Source organism: Podarcis erhardii, assembly GCF_964252035.2.
Source record: "Podarcis erhardii genome assembly, chromosome: 7".
NCBI lineage: Eukaryota > Metazoa > Chordata > Lepidosauria > Squamata > Lacertidae > Podarcis > Podarcis erhardii.
Genome location: NC_138511.1, coordinates 17,040,815 through 17,062,921, shown reverse-complemented (window position 1 = coordinate 17,062,921; position 22,107 = coordinate 17,040,815). Strand labels below are relative to the sequence as shown.

Below are 22,107 nucleotides of genomic sequence, written 5' to 3'. Positions count from 1 at the left end.
CCTGACATCTCTGGCGAAAACAATCGAGTAGTAAATGATGGGCAACATTTCTCTTTCCCTAAGACCGCAGAACAGGGCTGCCTAACCTTTTTTGGCCGAAAGGCTACATTCGCATTTGGCCCACTTTCTGAGGGGCTGGAGGATGCATGCTAGTGGTCAGAAGTGGGTGTGGTCACCACATATGTTCTCATAATCTTAAATATACATGCCCAGGCACACCTCTTCAGTTCAGCCGTGGAAGGGGTTTCTTGACCTCTCCCCACTCATCAGTTGATGGATCAGAAAGGGTCATTGGGATGCTGGGCTTATTGGGGTGTCTACTTTGTACCCCCCTGTTATTGCTGCCAAAATCAGTGGGGTCTTTGGGAATTAGCCACCCTTCCCCTAGAGAGCCACTGCCAATCAGAACCAACATTACTGGACTGGACGGACCCAGTATGAGGCGGCTTCTGGCATTTCTATGTCTTCCTCTAGCAAGAGAACAGGCACAGAAGCAATGCCCTCCCTGTGATTTGACTATATCATTCAGCACTGTTAAACTAGGCTTCACTCAAGCACCTTCTGCTCAAATGTGCTCTTTCAGACCCTGACATCCGATACTGTGTGCTGGCCTCCCTGGATGAGCGATTCGACGCACACCTGGCCCAGGCGGAGAACTTGCAGGCTCTTTTTGTAGCCCTGAATGACCAGGTGTTTGAAATCCGCGAACTCGGCATCTGCACCGTGGGCCGGCTGAGCAGCATGAACCCGGCTTTCGTCATGCCCTTCCTACGCAAGATGCTGATTCAGGTAATGGGAGTTGGAAGATTTCGGAGAGGCACCAAGAAGGTGAAACTGTCTGGCCCTGGAAGCAGTGAGAGCCCTGCTCCAGTTCAGAGGTGATTGGGTTTTATCCAATGCTAGAGTTGACTCATTGAAGTTAATGGACATGACTCACTTAAGTTTATTAATTTCAGTGGGTCTACTCTGAGGCCACATTTGCACCATACACTTAAAGCACTGTGGCACCACTAACCAGTCATGAAATCCCCTAGAGAATTCTGGGAGCTGTAGTTTGTTAAGGGTGCTGAAAGTTGTTAGGAGACTCATCTATTCCCCTTGCGGACCTACAATTCTCAGAGTTCCCTGAGAAAAGGGATTGACTATTAAACCCTTCTGGGAACTGTAGCTTTGTGAGAGGAATAGGAAGGTCTAACAACTCTCTGCACCCTTAATCAACTACAGCCCCCAGAATTCTTTGGGTGGAGGTCATGGCAAGTTAAGCATATGGAGTGAATGTGGCCTGAGTTGAATGCAACTCTTTCACTACACCCTTGTTTTGACCACGTTCCAGGTGCACTTCTCTAGGTTTTGTTTAAGGGACCTTGTCATAGCGACAGAAGAATCTGCCTTGTACTGTGTCACATGGGGAAGGAAATGAATTGAATAGTCATGTCTAGTATCATTGCTTGGGGAATATGGAGTTAACTTGTTAAGCCTGACCTGTCTGGGTGCTCAGATTGGAAGGTGGGAAAACCGTTGAAGATGTGAGGGATCTCACGTAGCCTGTCTTTAGTTGAGATTTAAAACCTAAAAGCTTCCTTGAACCTTGTTGATTGCTAGGCTTGTGAGTCACCTAGCCCCAGACTATACCCACAGTTCTTCTTTAGTATTCAGATCAAGGAGGGTCTTTCACAAAGGATATATACCAGTGAGAAGGATCATAGAAAAGTCTTATGTGAAGAACTGCCTGGTAAGTCTGTGGTCTTAGGGAATGTGACTGCAGGGGAGAGCTGGTTTTGTGGCTAACCATTTATTTAGTTTTTCTTTTGCTCCATTGCTGAGATATGCTGTTTTCTATAGGTTTTTCTATGTAAACTATTTTTTGTAAGAACTTCCCTCCTTCCCTTTTTAGTTAATATTTAACTTGATTTCATTAACACTTGTCTCTGTTTATACATCCCTACATCTGTAGCCAAGTTCCATGCTGTTTGAGTTGTCCTTGAGCAGACACAAGGGCTGTTTTGTGAAAGGCAGCCGGGGTCAAACCACTCATTCACCTGGTGGCAGTGAAAAGGTCTAAAGCATGGGTAGGCAAACTAAGGCCCGGGGGCCGGATCCAGCCCAATCCCCTTCTAAATCCAGCCCACTGACGGTCCTGGGAATCAGCGTGTTTTTACATGAGTAGAATGTGTGCTTTTATTTAAAATGCATCTCTGGGTTATTTGTGGGGCCTGCCTGGTGTTTTTACATGAGTAGAATGTGTGCTTTTATTTAACATGCATTTCTGGGTTATTTGTGGGGCATAGGAATTTGTTCATCCCCCCCCCCCATATAGTCTGGCCCCCCACAAGGTCTGAGAGACAGTGGACCGGCCCCCTGCTGAAAAAGTTTGCTGACCCCTGTCTAAAGGAAAGTGTGGGCAAGCAGAGTGTACACTCTGTTTGGCTGGATCTTTCTTTCCCCACATGGCATGGGGCCCAGGGTACAACATTGTGGTGCCTTCTCACAGAGATCATTGGCCCATCTAGCACAATAACCAGCAGCAGCTTTCCAGGGTTTCCGACAGGGGGCATTCCTAGCCTTACCTGGAGATGCTGTGGTTTGAACCTGGGGCCTTCTGCATGCAAAGCAAGTGCTCTGCAACTAAACTATAACCTTTCCCTTGGAGATGGGGATGTGTTTGTGCACTCATACAAGGGGGGCTTCCTGAGGGCAGATTAGGAGGACCTAAAAGGTTCCCCTTTGCATTTTTAGTTTTCTTCTTGGACTTTTCCCTGCATATGCCCCAACTAAGGAGGAAAAATGTGGGTTTGTGCAATTGATGGAGAGAATATGAATGCTTGAGTTGGCCTTCTTCATTCTTCAGTCCCTAGATGATGTTGGACTACGGCTCCCATAATCCCTGGCAATTGGCTAAGCTGGCTGCAGATGGTTGGAGTTGCAGTCCAGCAACATCTGGGGACTCAAGTTGAAGAACTTTGGTGTGGAGAGTCAAGACTTCATTGTGTGTTCTTGGGTGAAGCTTCCTAGCCAACCAGCAGCCTGATGTCCTGACCAAAACTGAAACCACCCCTGACCTGGCCTGATGTTACAAGCAGGTCTTTTCTTCATTATCTTTGCTTCTTCCATTGGAGGCTAAAGTCCACTGTTCCATTACATAGAGATAAGGGCCAGATGGAGAAAGATAATCTTTTGCTGCTTGAGAATGGGAGTTGTAGGCCTGTTATTTACTTCCCAATCTCCTTCTAACTGGGGAAATACTAGCTCTCACCTCCATGGCATCTTTTCCCCCCTTCAGATCCTGACAGAGCTGGAGCACAGTGGCGTTGGCAGGATCAAAGAGCAGAGTGCAAGGATGTTGGGGCACCTGGTCTCCAATGCCCCGAGACTTATCCGCCCCTATATGGAACCCATTCTCAAGGTAGGCCTTTCATAGCACATGTAGGATGGTTGTGTCCCCCCCCCCCCCCCGGAATTCATTTATACATTACGCCATGAATTGAATGATTTACATCCGCTGTACTTTTCTGGGCGGGGCATGAATGCTTGGCTGAAATGGGCCACAAACGCAGACTTATTTTCCTCCCTGATCAAAATTCCTCCTTCTGCATGTCATTCAACAGGCACTGATTGTGAAACTGAAAGACCCTGACCCTGATCCGAACCCTGGAGTAATCAATAACGTCCTGGCTACCATTGGTGAACTGGCACAGGTAAACCTCTAGAAGTTTGGAATTTTATTTTTCTTGACAGAGCCACACTTTTCATGGCAGTGTGAGAGCTGCCATGGTCACTTCATGCCTGTAAACTTTCTGTTCCTTCTGCTCACCTGCCAAATCCTCTTTTTCCTCCCTCATCAGGTTAGCGGGCTAGAGATGAGGAAATGGGTGGATGAGCTTTTCATCATTATCATGGACATGCTCCAAGACTCCTCCCTACTTGCTAAGAGACAGGTGAGCAGCGTGGCCTGCTTTCATGAAAGCCTTTTTGATTTTCCTCTTGATCTTAGAATATTGTACAAAGCAAACTTCATAATAAGAATCACTTTTCACAAAAAGATGCCTCTAAGCTACTTGCAGTTCTTAAAATACAAATAGCATAACAGACATTAATACCAAATTTAGAAGAACAATAATGGGACAAGAAACCCTGCAAAGTGCTCATTCAGGAAGCCACCTCCTCCCTTTATTTGTTCAGAAATTACAACCTTCTCAGTGATAGCCACACATGTATGGAATGCTCTCTTCAGGGAGACTTGCCTGGTGCCCACCTTGACATTTGTTTTCCTAGGTTTTTGGGGCAGCAGCAATGATGTGATACTATACTGTTTGTAAAAATATTTCTTTGATTTTAGTATTTCATTTTCTTTAGTTTTGATTTGGGACATTTTTTAGTGGGAAGCCATGTATAATTTGAATGAACCAAACTTACACAAAACAGGAACTCACTGCCACGCTGGTAATTCCCCAAGCCAGGAAGACTGGGAGGCACAATGTTAAAAAATCAGCAAAGGACTTAGTGCCTAGCTTTGACGTTTAAGCCAAATTGCCATTCCTTGCCCCTATCTCTCTCAGTCTTTTTCTTTTTAATGTCTAAGGCCACCTTCTCCAATCTGGTGACCTGTAGAATGATATCAATGGCTATTAGCCACAATCCTAACTATGTCTCAAAAACAAAAAGCATTCTTTTTTACGGTGGATTTGTTCCAGGTGGCTCTCTGGACCCTGGGTCAGCTGGTGGCCAGCACTGGCTATGTGGTGGAACCCTATAGGAAATATCCAACTCTCTTGGAGGTGTTGCTGAACTTCCTGAAGACGGAGCAGAACCAGGGTACCCGGAGAGAGGTAGGCTGCTATGGGCTGAGAAACAAGGGCAGGCTTGGTAAAAATTCTCTGGAATTCATGCCAAAGGGGGTGAATGGAAGTATGTTCTCTTGTACTTTGACCAATTTGACCAACACACACAATTGTGTGTTGAATGATTACAGGTGACCATGGTGAGATATGAGAAGTTTTGATTTCTTACTGTGAAAATTGTGCTCCACAGGTTGGGGGGGGGGGTTGTTACTTAAATCAATACTTTTTCTAAAAAAAAGTGTGATGTACTTTTTAAAGATCCCTAAAGCTTATGATAGGGTGACAGTAGTGCGGGAGAACATGTGAAGGGCTTTTTGTAAACCGCTTTGAGGTTTTATACCATATTTGCAGGCTTTATAACATATTTATAACATGCAAGTTAAATAAATAGGTGGAGAAGGCTTGATAAAATAATCAGGGAGCTGCACAGTGACCCAAAGTGCCTCCTAGCTGATGGATGGCTGGTAGAATCATCCCATCTGGTAAATTCTCTGCTTTGAATCAGTCACTGTTGTCTCTCTATCTATATTTAAGCCAGATCTGAGACTCTTAGGATTGTCCAGCTATACACTGAAAGCCAAAATTCTGTCCTTGGAATTGCTGGTTTGAGGTTGTGCTTTCACAGTTATTGTCTGCCTTTTGGGTTGGTGATGCTTCTTTTGATGATGCTTTCCTTTGAAGCGTGATGATGCTTTCCCCCACCCCACCCCACATCTTTTGTTCCTGTTAGGCTATCCGTGTCCTTGGCCTCCTGGGGGCTCTGGATCCATACAAGCACAAAGTGAACATTGGCATGATAGACCAGTCGCGGGATGCCTCTGCTGTCAGCCTGTCAGAGTCTAAATCAAGCCAAGATTCTTGTAAGTAGACTCAGAAAGGGGAGGTCCAGGGGTTCAGTCTGCTTCAAGGAAGAGCTCTTAGCCTTGGTGCTGGGTCTCCTGTCCCCCAAAATTCTTATGACCAAGATATAGAATGTGGCTTCCCTCCAGATGTTTGTGGACTCCACCTCCCAGCACCATCCCCTGAACCATTGGACATTCTGGCTGCTGGGAGTTGGAGTCCAAGCAACATCTGGATCCCATTGGTGACCTCTGGCTGGTAGATGAGGTGTGGGGTGCATGGATTTTTTAAACCTGAAGTTCCACCCGCAAATGTATACACGAGTTGGAATACTTGTGCCTCATGCTTGAATCGATAAAATGGAAATAGGTGGAGACCTTGTTCAGAGGGCTGCTGTGAGGATGGGCTAGATGGTTTCTACCACCACTCCTCTGCCAAACCCCTCCCCCAACATTACATTAATAGCTCAGCCGTGTTGATAAGCAGTGATTTTCCTTGATTCTCCTCAGAAGACATGGGTGATATGTAGGGATGTTACCTTCTTTAAAATATAAATAAATACAAAAAAACCCTGCCACTTAATAGAGTAGTTGTATGGAATTTGATTGATTGATCAGGTTGATTCAATCTATTTACATGTGCAGAAAGAAATGTACATTGTTGTTTGTAGATCAGCCTTTCTCAATGGAGCACATGCACCTTCCTTCTCTGTGATAGCAGCGTTCTGGGAAATGTAATCCACAGGCCCCCTAGCCTGCATATTAAATGGCAGGGATGGGGAACCTGTAGTCCTCTAGATGTTGTTGAACTACTGCTCCCATCATCTCTAACCCCTGGCTGTGCTGGGTTGAAGCTGGCAGGAGCTGAAACATAAGAAGCTGCCTTATACAGAGTCTGGTTTATCTAAGTCTCGGTATTGTTGATGCTGACCAGCAGTAGCTCCACAGAGTTTTAGACAGGACATCTTTCCCAACCCTTCCTGGAGATTGAACATGAAAAAAACTGTGCTCTCCCACCGAGCTGCTTCCATTCCCTTTAGATTTCAGTCAAGCTATGGGCTAGAAGTGGCAATCATAGACTTTTCTGTTTGAAACCTTTCCTGCAAATAACCACTCAGTTTATTTATTTAGACATAATGATCTACCCATCCTTCTTAAAAGAAAGGAAGTTGATGGGCAATTTAGCCTTCAATAGCAGCCTGCTTTTAAATGGTGAAACTGTCTCCACATCCACAAAAATTGTGGCTCCCCTTTTGAGGAGAGGCTGCCCATGAAAACCTCACACGTCAGCTCAGTTTTTCTCATTTCCTGTCTCTTTCTGCCTGTTTGTGTAGCTGTTTCCTGAATTAGAAAGTTTAAAGGTGCTAAACTACTTGGTGGGGTGGAACCATGCAGCTGCCTGCCAGATGTTTGCCTCAGTCTGCTCTCCTTTGGTTCAAAGAGTCCCCTCCCTGCACCCAAATGTAGCAATCTGGATTTACAAAATTGGGCATGATATGCCTGTTAGCCAAGTCCTGAACCCACATAATTAAACTTACAAGCAGCTATAATGAAGCACCCACCATTTGGAGCTGGAGCTCTTTTAGGGTTTGATGGAAAACCAGGATTCTGGCATGGAGAGCCAAATGGAGAGAAGAAAGCCAACAATAAGTAGAGGATATTATAAATCTCCCTCTCTCCAGCTGTGACTATAACTGATTAGCTTGTAAGCTTTCCTGAGAACTGAAAAGCCACTTAATACTGTGACTTATGATCAACATTTATTAAGGAAATTGTTTGACGGAGACGCTTGTTTGGCCAGAGATGGGATCTGGAAAGTTCCTGGCAAAGAGGGGTTAGTGTTTCATGGAGGTTCTCTTCAACTCCCCTGCACCATGTAATACTTCAAATACTTGCTCCATTGTAATGATAGAGCTGAAACAAGCTCTATCCACAGTCAGTTGAGTTTAAACACAATGTTTGCATGCTAGATGCCCTGGTGGGTTATGACTGCAAGTCTGCAAGTGCCGGAAAGGCATCAAATTCAGCTTCCTGAAATGCCCCGGATTGAGAAACAAACATTATGATTGGTTTAAAAGGGTTTGGGCAGTGCCTGGCAGTTCTCAGAAGCAAGAGATTAGCGGCTGAATAAGCTTTCCATTGGGCCAGGGGGCGACTGTGCTTCATTCAGCCCTTTGCCTCTCCCTATGCTCTGTGGCAGAAGTATAGATTCAACAAAATGGTTTACAACTGCAGAATAAATTAGGCAAACTAAGGCTGGAGACATGTAATTTATAGCAACCGTCGCCAACCTTTTTGGGGCAATGGGCACATTTCAAATTTGGAGAGAGTGCTGGGGGCACCAGACACAAAGTGTAGGAAGTGGCATAGCACAAAGTTAGAGAGTACAGTCATGGCGCACATTTTCCCATAATTGTATTTCCATACTAAAAAAGACTTAATCTGTTGAATATCTTCTGTTAAAGGTACATGAACCTGGTTTCCTCCCAATGCTAAACCAAAACCTCAGGCTGCCATCCTGTGTCTGTGGGAGGAAGCCCTGTTAAACACAGACTTACTTCTGAGTAGACGCATATACAATTGTACTATAAATTAACTATACAATGCATTTTTAACAAGTATCTGGTCCTTGGCACCTGCACAACAGGAGGCATGCTTAAGCCCCCTTGCAAAGTTTTCACATTTGCCTTCATGGGGAGGGGGGAATTCTTTAACATCCACCCATGCTTACTGTGTAGTAGTAGTTGCAGAAAATAGCTTTCAGGGACTACCTGATCTCAGGTGAACCCCCCACAGGAAAGTAGCATCCTAGCTGGAAGGGCAAACTATTGAGATTCCAAGGATAAGATAGAAGCAGGAAAAGTGCACTAAAGTGGAACCAGTAGCAGTTTAGGACCCTAGGGATTTCTGATGACCGATGTCCAAACAGCTCATTTATCAATCACAGCTCTAACTTCACTTGTTGGCCAAAAACACTTGACAGGCAGGAGCAGCTTCTGATTCACAGAAATCACAGAAAGTTTTCTTTCTGAAAGGGCTAGCCACTTCTTCTTCTTCCTCCTCCTCCTCCTCCTCCTCCTCCTCCTCCTCCTCCTCCTCCTCCTCCTCCTCCTTGTTCTTTAAATAAAAGCTCAGAGTTTCAAGGCCCCAGTCTAGGAGCTCCAAAGAATCTTCACAGTGGCTAGAGTTAGTGACTCAATATTCTATAGTGATCACATAACACCCCCCCCCCAATATCTGCGGTTAATCCTTCCTCCCTTTTCAGCCGATTATAGCACCAGCGAGATGCTGGTCAACATGGGCAACCTCCCCCTGGATGAGTTCTACCCTGCCGTCTCCATGGTGGCCCTCATGAGGATCTTCCGGGACCAGTCCTTGTCCCACCACCACACAATGGTGGTCCAAGCCATCACCTTCATTTTCAAGTCTCTCGGGCTCAAGTGTGTGCAGTTCCTGCCTCAGGTCATGCCGACCTTTCTCAACGTCATTCGGGTTTGTGATGGTGCCATCCGCGAGGTGAGTGCGCTCTTGTCTGTCCTCCTCCACCCTCCCCTGAAACCAGAATCGGCTTTGAGGAAACAAAACCAAGAAGGCCGATTCCTGAAATATGGGGCGTTGCTGAGTTGTTCGTGCCTGCAGGCATGCTGCAAAAGTGAGTGACCGCTTCCCGTCTCCGTTTCAATCTTTTCTGGAATATCGTCTGTTACTAACCATTCTTCGCTGCTGCCTTAGAAGACCTGCTATTTAGTGGCTTCCGCTTTTGTGAAGCCTCTTATGCTTTGAGCTAGCTTTCGCTGGTCTCCCTTGCCCTTCTGCCTGTTGTAACCTTCAGACCTCTATACCAGGCATCTGCTGCTTTTTGTTGTGGTTGTGGCTGCTGCCCTCACTACCGTCAGCAGGGGAAGCACATGTGTGATGCCGCAGCTGGCCAGATTCCCCCACCTTGGTTCCCATCACGGTTCTGGCAGGTGCCGGGTTGCTCTGAGCAAGTTTCAATTCTAATTCCAAAACTATAGAGTTGTATCCAATCAAGTTTATAAGGGTAGATCCATTGGAATTAATGGACCTAAGCTAGTCATCCCCATTACTCCATTTGGAACACGGTGTATAGGGTTGCCTCACCTCAAAAAGGATGTTGTAGAGTTTGTAAAGGTTCAGAAAAGGGCCAGCAAAATAAGGGGGTTGAGCAACTCCTCTGTGCAGAAAAGTTGCAGTGTTTCGGACTTTTTAAGTTCAGAGACAAGGTGAGGAATAGGTGGCATGATAGAAGTTTATAAACTGATGCATGCCACGTAGAAAGTAGATATAGAAAAGTCTTTCTCCCTCTCTCATAGCACTAGAGCTCAAGGTCATCCACTGAAGCTGAATGTTGGAAGATTCGGGACAAATAAAAAGTCTTTCGTTATGCAGTGCATAGTTAAACTGTGGTGGTGGTGATGATGATGATGATGATGATGATGATGATGATGATGCTGATAATAAATTTTAATTTATACCCCGCCCTCCCCAGCCAAGGCCGGGCTCAGGGCGGCTAACAAGCAATAATAAAAACAAGTTGAATGAATACAACTTAAAAACAAGATTAAAATACAACATTAAAATATTGAAACATTAAAATATTAAAATGCAGCCTCATCACAGGAGGAGAAAGGAAAAAGGAAAAAGAAAGAGGGGGAGGGAATCAAATTGGCTCCAAGCCAAAGGCCAGGCGGAACAACTTACAGGCCCTGCGGAAAGAAATCAGATCCTTTCAGGGCCGTGGTCTCATGAAGCAGAGGATTGGATAAATTCCTAGAGGAGGAGGCTATCAGTGGCTACCAGCCATGATGGCTGTGCTCTGCCTCCACAGTGGAAGCAATAATGCTTCCGGATACCCGTTGCCGGGAGAGTTGCTCTTGTGCTCAGATCCTGCTTAAGGGTTTCCCACAGGCATTCTGGACTACATAGGTCATTGGCTTGATCCAGCAAGCTCTTCTCATGTTCCTATTAATTTCAATGGACTTGCTCTGAAGAGGACTAAGATTGGACCTATAGTGTTTATATCAGATTTGAGAAACTCTTGTGGTTGATTGTGGATATGCTGCCGCTTGCCACCAAAGAACTAAACCGCAGCCTAAATTTATGTTCTGCTTCAAGCAAACTGCAAAGCTCTATCATTCATTTTAAAATAATTATAATAATGGATGGTAAGGATCTGAAACAAAAAAAGGGGTGTTTGCTTTGTCATTGGCATACCCAATGGGCTGGGAGACATGAGTTTTCAATTTGTCTGCCAAACCGAAAACAACTATTGAAATTGCACTGGGACCCACAAAGGACTCAGCTGCTTTTTGCTTGATTTTGCTTCCCGAATGGAGCGCAATTTGGAGGAATTAGGGTTGTTCCCTGGATTGAGCTCCATGTGTGGAGAGTGGACAAGCTGGGAACGTATGTTTGGTTAAGAGCTGTGTGTTGTATGTGGGATGAGCTTTCCCTGGCATGCACTGCTGTTAAAGTTACCTTTGTAGGACTGCAGCCGCCACCGGCTGGTTCTCTCCCAGAACAAAACAACTTGTGGATTTCAAGGCCAAATTCTGGTGCTCTGGGTGCCTGGACCAGACTTGATCTGACTTCCTTGAAAGCTACATACTTTTGCCTACTCTTTTTACAAATTTTCAGGTAAAAGAAGATGGTGAAAGTGTGCTGGGGAGAAGAGCTGAGGTGGGTACATACGGCATTTAAACACCTAAACAGGGCACTTCATGTGATGTGTATAAAGCATCTCGTATTCCCAAGCAAAGGCAGCTTTATGTCAAGCTCGGTGTTACACATCTTTGATAAATGGAAGTACAGAAGACGACAACAAGAATCTACCGACAGCATATGAATCAATCTAGCTTACCTTACCCAACAAGCCCTCCCCTCTCCCGTCACAAATGCAAACAAACCCCACTGCAACCAACCACACACAACCAACCACACCCTGCCCCCCAATACGTATCAATGCCAAGGAAAGGTAATAATGCAATAAACGAATAGAAAGAGAACCTACCCAGTTGACGCTGACCCAAAACCCCACACATACACTATACAAAAGAATATAAGCCTCACCACCTAACCCCTCCTCTCCCCGCTCTTCTTCCCCAACCTTATACTGTACTCAACACTAATGTCTCACAACAAATGTAACTGATTTGTAAGAAAGACTGTACAACCTGAAAAAAGAGGCAAGGCATGTACTTTTGTAAACCGAGAAAATCTTTAATAAAAATAAATTAAAATAAATGGAAGTACTGTACAAAAGAAACCTGCAGACCCAAATATAGATGTTTTAGTTGTAGGCAATATGTGAAATTCACCTCTTTGTCCTCCCTGCTCCTTTGCCTGCTCACTTCTCCCTTCCTGCACACACCACACAGTTTTTCCATTCCCTAGGAGTCCCTATAGACTTATTGGCCTGTACCTTTTCAGGCCTCATCCCCCACCCCGCCTGGCTGCACCCCTTGTCACTGCTCCCCTTTCTGGCAAACCCACAGAACCCCATCCAAACTTACCTTTTGCTTCTCTCATGAAAGCTTTGCTGCTAAGATTCTGTTGCTTGTACCTCTTATCCCCCGACCCCAAATTTGGAATGTTTATTAACATTCCATGGCATCAAAGCTGTTCAGCCGATGGCATGCCAACCAGGCAACAGGCTTTGAGCCTATTTCAGCACATGGTTCTCCCCTCCTCAAAGGCACTATGTCACAAAGCAACACCCAGCATGTGAACTAAGCAAAAAGAAGCAGGCTTCATTTGGGGACACTTTACCCTGGCGTGAACTAAGCTAACAAGGGCCCTAGGAAAGGAAACGCATTCCTGTTAAGTCCTTACAAAATGCAAGTAGTCTCCCCGCCCAACATGTAACCTAACCTGTCACAATAGTAGCCATTTTACTCATATTTTTGTGTGAATATACCTATATTTAATACTGTCATAGAAACAGTGAATGAACCTGTTTTTTCACAAAATAGTTTTCCAGCTAATTTCCCACACTTTTCTGCAACAGCCTCCTAATAAATTTACAGAGCTAGTTCCTCCCCTCTTCTGTTGCATTGTTCAGCTGAACCACCAAACAGATATTGACAAGATAGTAAAAGGTGAACTTTCAGCATAGAGCTCGGCCATCTTTTCTTCTGAAAAGGATGTGGATTCTCTTGCTGTGTGTCGTGTGCTTACAAATGCATCTAGGCACATGAGAGCGAAAGCGTTTGAGAGAGAGGGAAGTGGGGGTGCAAGAGGGGGGCATGGCTTGGATATCATGAAAACCCTGGGTGAGTTTGGCTGGTGGGACAAGTTGGGGCGGGATGAGTTGGCGAAGTTCTGTGGCGCTCCAGTCATGGTGTCAGCACTTGCATGTCTTGATGCTTTGTGGCTTGTTTGAATGCCTCTTGTGTGTGTGCACCCAAGATTTTGAATTGTGCACAGGAGGGCCTGTGAACTTCATAGAAATGGTTCCAAAGCAAAATTGAGCCCTGTGTTTGCAGCATGCCATAGCAGCGTGGTGGGTGGCTGTTCTTGTAAAGAGCTTGTGAGCCAGAGTTCCTGAGAACTACTCTGTCCCAAGCCTGACCTACGTTTCTATAACCCCTTTCCCTGCTCCTTTCAGTTCCTGTTCCAGCAGCTGGGGATGTTGGTGTCCTTTGTGAGAAGCCACATCCGACCTTACATGGATGAAATTGTCACCCTTATGAGAGTAAGTATAGCTGCCTTTTTGGACGCGGGTGGCGCTGTGGGTAAAAGCCTCAGCGCCTAGGACTTGCCGATCGCATGGTCGGCGGTTCGAATCCCCGCGGCGGGGTGCGCTCCCGTCGTTCGGTCCCAGCGCCTGCCAACCTAGCAGTTCGAAAGCAGCCCCGGGTGCAAGTAGATAAATAGGGACCGCTTACCAGCGGGAAGGTAAACGGCGTTCCATGTGCTGCGCTGGCTCACCAGATGCAGCTTGTCACGCTGGCCACGTGACCCGGAAGTGTCTGCGGACAGCGCTGGCCCCCGGCCTATAGAGTGAGATGGGCGCACAACCCTAGAGTCTGGCAAGACTGGCCCGTACGGGCAGGGGTACCTTTACCTTTACCTATAGCTGCCTTTTAGCTCAGTGCTTCTTCTAAAAGACTCCTTGCAGAAAACATGGACTCTGTAAGGGCACAAGGAGCAACTTCATGCTATTGACCCATCTAGTTATCTGTCCTGACTGGCAGCAGCAGCTAAGAACATCAGAAATGTCTTCAGCTGAGGCACTGTAGAAGCTTGAGAGCCACCAGCCTCGGCACCTTAATTTTGGCAAGAGGCTTCTCAAAAGTACAGCTGGGCATTAAAGAGTTCTGATATATACCTTGAAAATTTATTAGAAGCATTTTATATGGCACAGATGTATTAAGGCAGAGTTTTGTGGTTTACTGGGCCCAGATTCCCTTTGATCCTATTAAGAGGCATCAGTTGGTAAAGATTTAACTCTTTATTGAAGTCAAGCCTGGCTTGGTTTTATTTGCTCTGCACTGGAAAGGGAAATTGAGTTGGTGGTGGTTGTGGTCCATGCCCTGGTGTTTATTTTGTTCCAGGTCATGTGTGCTAAGTTTGCTTTGCTTACAAGAAAATCATTTCCCTCACTTTGGGTTGGGGGTAATAATCCTTTCAGGTTCTTCTGGCAGCCTGCCTGGTGGGCTGCAGAACAGACAGACCCATTTATGAAGCCAGGTGAGAGGCAGGAGGATTGTATTTCAGCATGGTGCAGAGGCCTACAGCACATAGTTAAAACTGAAATGCACCACTGCAAGGCATAGTGATGGCCGCCAGCTTGAACCACTTCAAAAGGAGATTAGACAAATTCATGTAGGGTAAGGCTATCAATACCCACTAGCCATGATGTTCTGCCTTTGCATACCAGCTGCTGGGGATCATGCGTGTGAGAATACTATCGCGCACATGTCCTGCTTATGTGTATCCCATAGGCATCTGGTTCGCCACAGTGAGAACAGCCTGCTGGACCGGGCAATAGATGTAGTTTATGTGGGATCTTAAGTTTTGGAGGACTTGAGAGTCACCTGAAGCCTCCCTAATTCATCCTACATGCCAAGTGTTCTTTAGCTTCGTATTTTTCAAAGTGTCCTCACCCCTAACTGTCCTTTCTCCCTCCAGGACTTCTGGGTTGTGAACAACTCGATACAGAGCACCATTATCCTCCTCATTGAGCAAATCGTGGTGGCCTTAGGTGGGGAGTTCAAGCTCTACCTTCCCCAACTCATCCCTCACATGCTGCGAGTCTTCATGCACGACAGCAGCAGCAGCCGCAGCGTCTCCACCAAGGTGAGCACAATGCTGCATTGGGGCAGAGGTCCTGGATGGCACCTGGGTGTCACCACTAATATATTTCAGGACAGTTTTTAAGTGGTGGATTGAGTGTGGTAAGCTTGATGGGTGGTTCAGCTGGCATTTAGCATTTTTCCGGCGTACAGCTTCCGGGTCATGTGGCCAGCATGACTAAGCCGCTTCTGGCGAACCAGAGCAGCGCATGGAAATGCCGTTTACCTTCCCGCCAGAGCGGTACCTATTTATCTACTTGCACTTTGACGTGCTTTCAAACTGCTAGGTTGGCAGGAGCAGGGACCGAGCAACGGGAGCTCACCCCGTCGCAGGGATTCAAACCGCCGACCTTCTGATCAGCAAGACCTAGGCTCTGTAGTTTAACCCGCAGCGCCACCCGCGTCCCTCCATTAGGGTGCATACACACCATATATTTAAAGCACTTCATTCATTCATTCATTCTCTGCCTTTTTCCCTGATGGCTTACAGATAAAAACATTGGGGGGGATTAAAAACCAATTAAACATTAATAGAATTAAATCTCTCTCCCTCTCTCTCCCTCTCTCGCTTCCCCCAAAGGATCTGGGAACTGTAGTTTATTAAGGGTGCTGGGAATTGTAGCTCTGTAGGGGTAAACTACCCAGGATTCTTTGGGGGAAGCCATGTTCTATAAATGAATGGCATGACTTGCCTTAGTATTCAGGCAAACATGATCATCAGCTGCAATACATTCTCTACAAGGGAAGTATTTTGTTCAGTGGTGTGAAATTATCCCAGTCTTCTCTACCAAGTGGGAAAAGCACGGGGAGGTGTGTGGCTTGAGCAGGGAACTGATCATTCTCTAACATTCACTTGATGTTTTTGGACAGGTGGCCGAGAACCTGTGGCCCTCCCACATATTATTGGATGATAGCTCCCTTCTTTCCTAGACGTTGGAAGTGCTGGTCAAAGCTAATGGGAGTTGTAGTCCAACAACATCTGGAAGGTCCCAGGGTCCCCATCCCTAGTTTTCTGCTTTAAAGCATCCTTGTGGTTAATCTTACAGTGACTGTTTGAATGTCATTCCTATTGAGCTTTCTCTCCTTTCCAGCTGTTGAACGCCATCCAGCTATTTGGAGCCAATCTGGACGATTACCTGCATTTATTACTACCTCCCATTGTAAAGCTTTTTGACGCCCCAGATGCCCCACTGTCAGCTCGCAAGTAAGTGCTGGTCTCTCCTGTATACTTCTCTCTGCAGGGTAGTCCCTAAGCATGTTCCTTGGTGATGCCACATTTATTATTACTATTTTTATTGGGTTTTATCCAAATAAAATGTTCTTAGAGTAGACTCATTCAAATGAATGGACCTAAGTTAGTCATCTTCATTAACTTGAATGGCTCTACGTTGAGTGGGGTGAACATTGGCTACAACCAGTTGTTGTTTCAGTTATGAATTCCTTTCAGTGAGGCATTCATAAGCAATTTGTAATATAATAGCCTATATAAGACAGTTACATATATAAACACAGTTAGAAACAATTGCACATATTTTTTATTTATTCTTTAGATTTTCACCCTGCACTTTCCTCTAGGGAGCCCACTATGGCGATACAATAAACAATACAATAATGTTTTTTGTTATTTTAAGAATTTGAAAAAGCTTTGTAACAACAGCACATGCATAAAATCAGTTTGTGACTTTCATTTCTGCCTTGTCTTCCCACTATCCATTTTCTCTTCCCTCTCATGAAACAGAAAAACTGTAACCTCATTGACTCAAAGTTGTTGTCACTCCAAAGAAAAAGAAGCTGATAGTCAGGGGGTAGTGAGAAATCAACACCACCCTTTCTCTCTGCTCACTGATATGATTACTATTGGACAAAGAAAGGCAGAGGAATATCCTTTTGTTCAAAGAGAAGATCATATCTTCCTCCTCACTTTTTAATACCTCTTTACCTGATGTGAATATTAAGCCAATTCCATAGTCCATCCCTCTTCCTCAGAGGGAAAAAAGGATGCAGTTGGTACTGCTCGTATATTTCCCCAAAGCTTTACCAACTTGAGTTTATAGGTTGTTTTTTTACATAGACCGTGTGTATCTTTTTTTTAAAAAAAAAATCTTTATTAATTTAAATTACACACCTATTCAAAGAATTTACAATGTGTATCTTTACCACAAGTGTTCAGTTCAGTTTAGATAATAATCACAATGCTTCTTTTCTTCTGCTACTCCCCCCCCCCCAAAAAAAACACCCCTCTCTTCAGAGCTGCCTTAGAAACTGTGGATCGCTTGACAGAGTCTCTAGATTTCACTGATTACGCCTCACGGATCATCCATCCCATAGTGCGGACCCTAGACCAGAGCCCAGAGCTTCGGACGACTGCCATGGACACACTGTCATCATTGGTCTTCCAGCTAGGGAAGAAGGTAAGAAAGGTCATTTTTCCAGAAATAGAGCTTTTTGGAGCAGTGGGTGGTATTTGACTTGAAATCTTTTGTCTTCTAATTTACCGCATTTTTCCATGTATAAGACTAAGTTTTCCCCCTAAAAAATAATGTCCAAAATTTGGGGGCATCTTGTACACTGATAGATCCCCCCATTTTCTTAAAATGGAGTCCCCAAAAATAGGGGGATCTTATACATGGGGGAGTCTTATAGACGGAAAAATATGGTAAATACTTTCCCCCTAAAGTGGTATGTGGCTTCCCAAATAGTCATTTGCTTGGCTGGAATGTTGTCCCTCTTAGTGTACACAGCTGTGTGCACCCACATACTTCAAATGGGGCATTAATTTATTGCAGGAAGGAGATGGAGTTTGCCAGCATTTATTTTCCAGTTTCAAAGTATCCTGGCTTGTTACCACATATGAACCAGGGATAAGTGGTTTATAGCAAACTAGTCAGTTTCAAGCCAAGCCAGCTTCAGCAATTGGATTATGAAGCTGACTTGTTTTAACAAACCAATAGCTTGTTTTAAAACATCAACTCCTGGCTGTGGACAAAGGGATGTGCATGAGCCTGCCACTTTGCTTCGACTCAGCTCTCCCATGTAGTGCTTAAATCACTGTTCCGCATTCTGAGTGAACCAGCCCACAGTCTCTTGGTGACCATTTCCTTTTGTTTGCAGTACCAAATTTTCATCCCGATGGTCAACAAGGTGTTGGTGCGCCACAGGATAAACCACCAGCGGTACGATGTCCTCATCTGCAGGATTGTGAAGGTCAGACTTCTTTAAAGTAGTCACATGGAAGGCTGAGGGGAGGCTGATGGATTCATATTAAGGTGTCAAGCCATTCAGTGGTGGCTCTTGGTGGAGCAATAAGCTAATTGAAATCAGCAGTGTCAAGCGCAGCACGGTTTAATGACAGATCTGCTCTCAAATTAGGGCTACACCCTTGCTGATGAAGAAGAAGATCCCTTGATCTACCAGCACCGCATGCAAAGGAGCAACCAAGGAGAGGCTTTAGCCAGTGGTCCTGTGGAAACAGGCCCTATGAAGAAGCTGCATGTCAGCACCATCAACTTGCAAAAGGTAGTCGGGGGGGCACTGCATCCTGCAGAGACTCATTAGTTGAGACTAATGAGTGCTTTTCAGAAAGAAGTCTTATTATTAAAGGAGATGATGATGATGATGATGATGATGATGATGATGATGATGATGATTCAGAAATGCCTTCAGGTCCAGTTTTCCATTTTCCACCAAGCTTAAAGGAATTGTTTCAGACACCCTCAAATTTGTCCACATTGAATCTCCAAACTTAAAAAAAGTTGTGTTTTTTTGTTTGTTTTGTTTTTTAAGTGAGGCTTCCCTAGGCATGGTGAGGTCCATTTCAGAACCTTCCCTTTTTCCAGGTCAGAGCATGTTGCTTGGGATGTGTGTAAGCAAAGTACGAGTATTCCTCCTACAACTGAGTGTAAGGGAAATTTATTAAGTGCATATATTGAGAAGGACCAAGGAGGAAACCTTTAGCATTTTCTTAGAGGCCAGCCTTCCACTGGAGATTACACAGTTAGCAGCTGGTTCACACACACACACATATTTCCTGATCGATTACAGCGGCACGAAGTGGCGACTTGTGAATGGACCATTGCAGAGCAAACACAAAAGGGTCAAGCTTTTGCATTTCCTCTGGGTCAGAGCTTGCATTATTTTATGTTATCTTGTAAATTCTTTTCACGCATTCAGTGGTCAAAATTCTTCCTGCACTGTTATTGTTGCACAAGGTGGGAGATGGGCCCACATGTATTTAAAATGCTTTCAAACTCTCAGCCTCCTGCTTTCTGGAAAGTGGCTCCATGAACCATTTAAACCCTGAGAACCATGTTTAAGTCCAGAGGTCCTTTTGCCCCTTCCTTTACAGCAGACCACTGTGCAACCCCACTCCCAGGCTCCTAGCTTTGCAGGAGTTTTATTTCATGCACAACATTTCCCCCTCCAGCTGTTCCCAGTTAGGCATTAATGCAATTACATTGAATGGGTATGATCAAAGTGTAGCCCTTGGCCAGATCTAAAAGGAAGTGCCTGTGTTTGCGGTGCTCTCTCGAGCTATTAAAAGTATAGAAACATCACCTGTGGAATGGATGCCTTTTTATGAAATTAGTGGGGCAACCCTGTGATTGTTGTACCTTACAAAATAAACCCTGAATAAGTTTTTCTCATGTGTGGCATGCAAGGCATACATTCATTCATTGTTTACATAATTAGTTTTTAAAATTATGTAACCATCGCCCATATCTGTGTGCATGTGTTTGTAACAAGAAGAAAAACAGGTTATGAGCCAAAAGTGGCAGCCATAGAAGCCACCTGCTGTATCTCTGCATGATTTGAGGGAAGTGGGCACCACATCTCTGTTGGTGGATTAGGCAATTTTGCCAAATGTGCATTGGATGTGATTGGGTCATCTACTCACACTCGTTCTGTATAAAGTATCACATGGAACAAAAACCTGTAGTTGGCATCCTAGCAATGACAGCCAATTAAGCATAACATATATATGCAAAAAAAAAAAAATCAAATTGCTTCCAAAACTGTTGCTTGGGATATATTTCTCTCTCCCTTTTTCTTGCTTAATGTAAGAGAAATGTATTGGGTGATGCCTTCTGCTAGGTGAGACTATCTGCCCATCTAGCCTAGTACTTTCTATCCTGGTAGACAGTGGCTTCCCAGGATCTCGGGCAAAGGAGGGTCTTTCCCAGACTGGAGGTAGGCCATGCATTGAACCTGAGGCCTGTTGGATGGAAAGCAAGTGCTGTCTAAGCTGTCTATTTAACCTTAATTAAAAACATGATAAGTTCATTATACTTCTGAGCCAAGACATGCATTTAGCTGTTTACACTTTGCACTTAGCTAAATTGTTTTGGAATTTTAATAGCTGGAGGGGGAGAAAACAATGGAGTTGTGGCCCACTCCGTAGCTGATTTGATCTGGGGCTTTTTGTGTTTATTTTTTAACACGGTGCAATGAAAGTGTCCTTTGTGTGCATTCCATCAGGCCTGGGGAGCAGCACGGAGAGTTTCCAAAGATGACTGGCTGGAGTGGCTGCGACGACTGAGCTTGGAGCTGCTGAAGGATTCCTCATCGCCATCCCTGCGCTCATGCTGGGCCTTGGCCCAGGCCTACAACCCTATGGCCAGGTACTGGCATTTCCTGCCTCTCCTAACTGTGTGTCCACTGAAGCCAAGTGCCATAAAAGAGGTGGAAATAGAAGGGCAAAGGCATTCGTGGAAAGAGCTTTTAACTGCTGTCCGGGGGCAAATAAAACCATTTGGGAATCTGATTTCATAGCCAACTTCCCCACCGTCCCCCTGGACTGGCAGCTCCTTAAGGTGTTTTGGGTTTTTTAAAGAGATCATAGACAGGAAGCCCTGCCCCCCGCCGGCTGCTTTCTTTTTTTAATACGTCTTCTGCTATTTCCAGCATATAATAGTAAACGGAAAAGGTGCTGTAAAATGCAGTGAAATTAGTTTGAGGGCATGATGTCTCCAATAAAGGCACTTCCATGCTTCTGTGACACTGCTGCTATCAAAGTTGCCCTAATCTTTCCCAATGCTCTGGATCACACTGTAAAGTGTAGTGTGTGTGTGTGTGTGTGTGTGTGTGTGTAACAACTGGTGGACTTCTCTCACTAATTGAATTGCTTTGAGAGAGTTGGAGGTTTCTATACATATTTCTAGCAGAAGGAACTCGAGAACTGTTGCCACAATTAATGCTGTAACTGCATGTGTGTGGCAGGCAGGATTGGATGGAGGAGGGGGAGATAGTCCTCCCGCAAAGTCTCACTTTAACCTCTAAGCTGCCTTGTGGTTCACAGAATTAAGGAGTTCCAAGATTTATTGGATTGAGTGTTCAAATCCAGATGAAGCTGCCTTTAGCCATCTTAAGAGAAGTGAAGGAATTTGCCCGTGTTTGAGAAGGAAGCTATTCTCTGTGTGTCCCATTCAGCATTCTAATGCAGACAGGTCGGCCCACTTTCACCCTGGAGGGCACTAGTTGGTCTGGTCATGTTGTTCGATCCCAAGACAGGGAATGAGAAGTAGCAGCAGGATTGGACTCCCTCTCAGGGGATGGGTTCGAGAAGAATGTAAGGAGAGTCTCGCTGATTTGGGCCGAGGGTCTATCTACTTCAGCAGCCTGTTTCTCACTGTGACCAAGCAGGGTGTGAAGGCAATAGCCCTCTTTTGCTTTAGTTCTCAGCATCTGCTATGCATGGGTGTCCTGTCTCCGAACACTACTACTAACGTCTTTGTAGTTTCTGGGTTTCTGGAGAACCAGAAGAGCTGAAAAACAGTGGTGTGGAGGGGGCAGGCAGGAGGGATCGAGCAGAGATCCTGCACATTGGGGACAGGAATCTCAAGAGCCATAAGCACAGAGCCAGCCTGTTACCTAAAAGAGAAATGGAAACAATTAGTCATGTTGGCGCCTCTCACCTCTGACCTTCAGAACGGAGGCCTCCTTCCCTGCCAGCCGTCTTTGCCACAGGCATCTGTTTCTTGGCATAAGGTCCCATTGTGTGACCAGTTTCATATATTTCTGGGCAGATTGCCTTAAGAATGGCTGTGAGGTTGTTGGCTCTTCACCCCAGAAACACTCCCTTCACTGTAAGAACATTAGAAGGGCCTAGCTGCTGGA

General features: G+C 45.2%; 1 protein-coding gene across 4 annotated transcripts in view; it reads left to right on the top strand.

Annotated features, from left to right (window-relative positions):
- Nucleotides 1–22,107, top strand: part of MTOR (mechanistic target of rapamycin kinase) — a 99,964-nt gene that overhangs the window by 15,403 nt on the left and 62,454 nt on the right. For 2 of the 4 annotated variants that reach the window (XM_081870649.1, XM_081870648.1), the window contains exons 13-27: nucleotides 584–789; nucleotides 3,281–3,403; nucleotides 3,606–3,695; nucleotides 3,843–3,935; nucleotides 4,692–4,826; nucleotides 5,569–5,698; nucleotides 8,943–9,193; nucleotides 11,336–11,377; nucleotides 13,305–13,391; nucleotides 14,831–14,998; nucleotides 16,086–16,198; nucleotides 17,243–17,405; nucleotides 18,106–18,198; nucleotides 18,364–18,510; nucleotides 20,470–20,612. In XM_081870649.1, coding sequence (XP_081726775.1) covers nucleotides 584–789; nucleotides 3,281–3,403; nucleotides 3,606–3,695; nucleotides 3,843–3,935; nucleotides 4,692–4,826; nucleotides 5,569–5,698; nucleotides 8,943–9,193; nucleotides 11,336–11,377; nucleotides 13,305–13,391; nucleotides 14,831–14,998; nucleotides 16,086–16,198; nucleotides 17,243–17,405; nucleotides 18,106–18,198; nucleotides 18,364–18,510; nucleotides 20,470–20,612 — 1,984 coding nt within the window. The remainder of the gene's footprint in view (nucleotides 1–583; nucleotides 790–3,280; nucleotides 3,404–3,605; nucleotides 3,696–3,842; nucleotides 3,936–4,691; nucleotides 4,827–5,568; nucleotides 5,699–8,942; nucleotides 9,194–11,335; nucleotides 11,378–13,304; nucleotides 13,392–14,830; nucleotides 14,999–16,085; nucleotides 16,199–17,242; nucleotides 17,406–18,105; nucleotides 18,199–18,363; nucleotides 18,511–20,469; nucleotides 20,613–22,107) is intronic. The other 2 variants (XM_081870651.1, XM_081870650.1) reach the window with 1 other exon arrangement.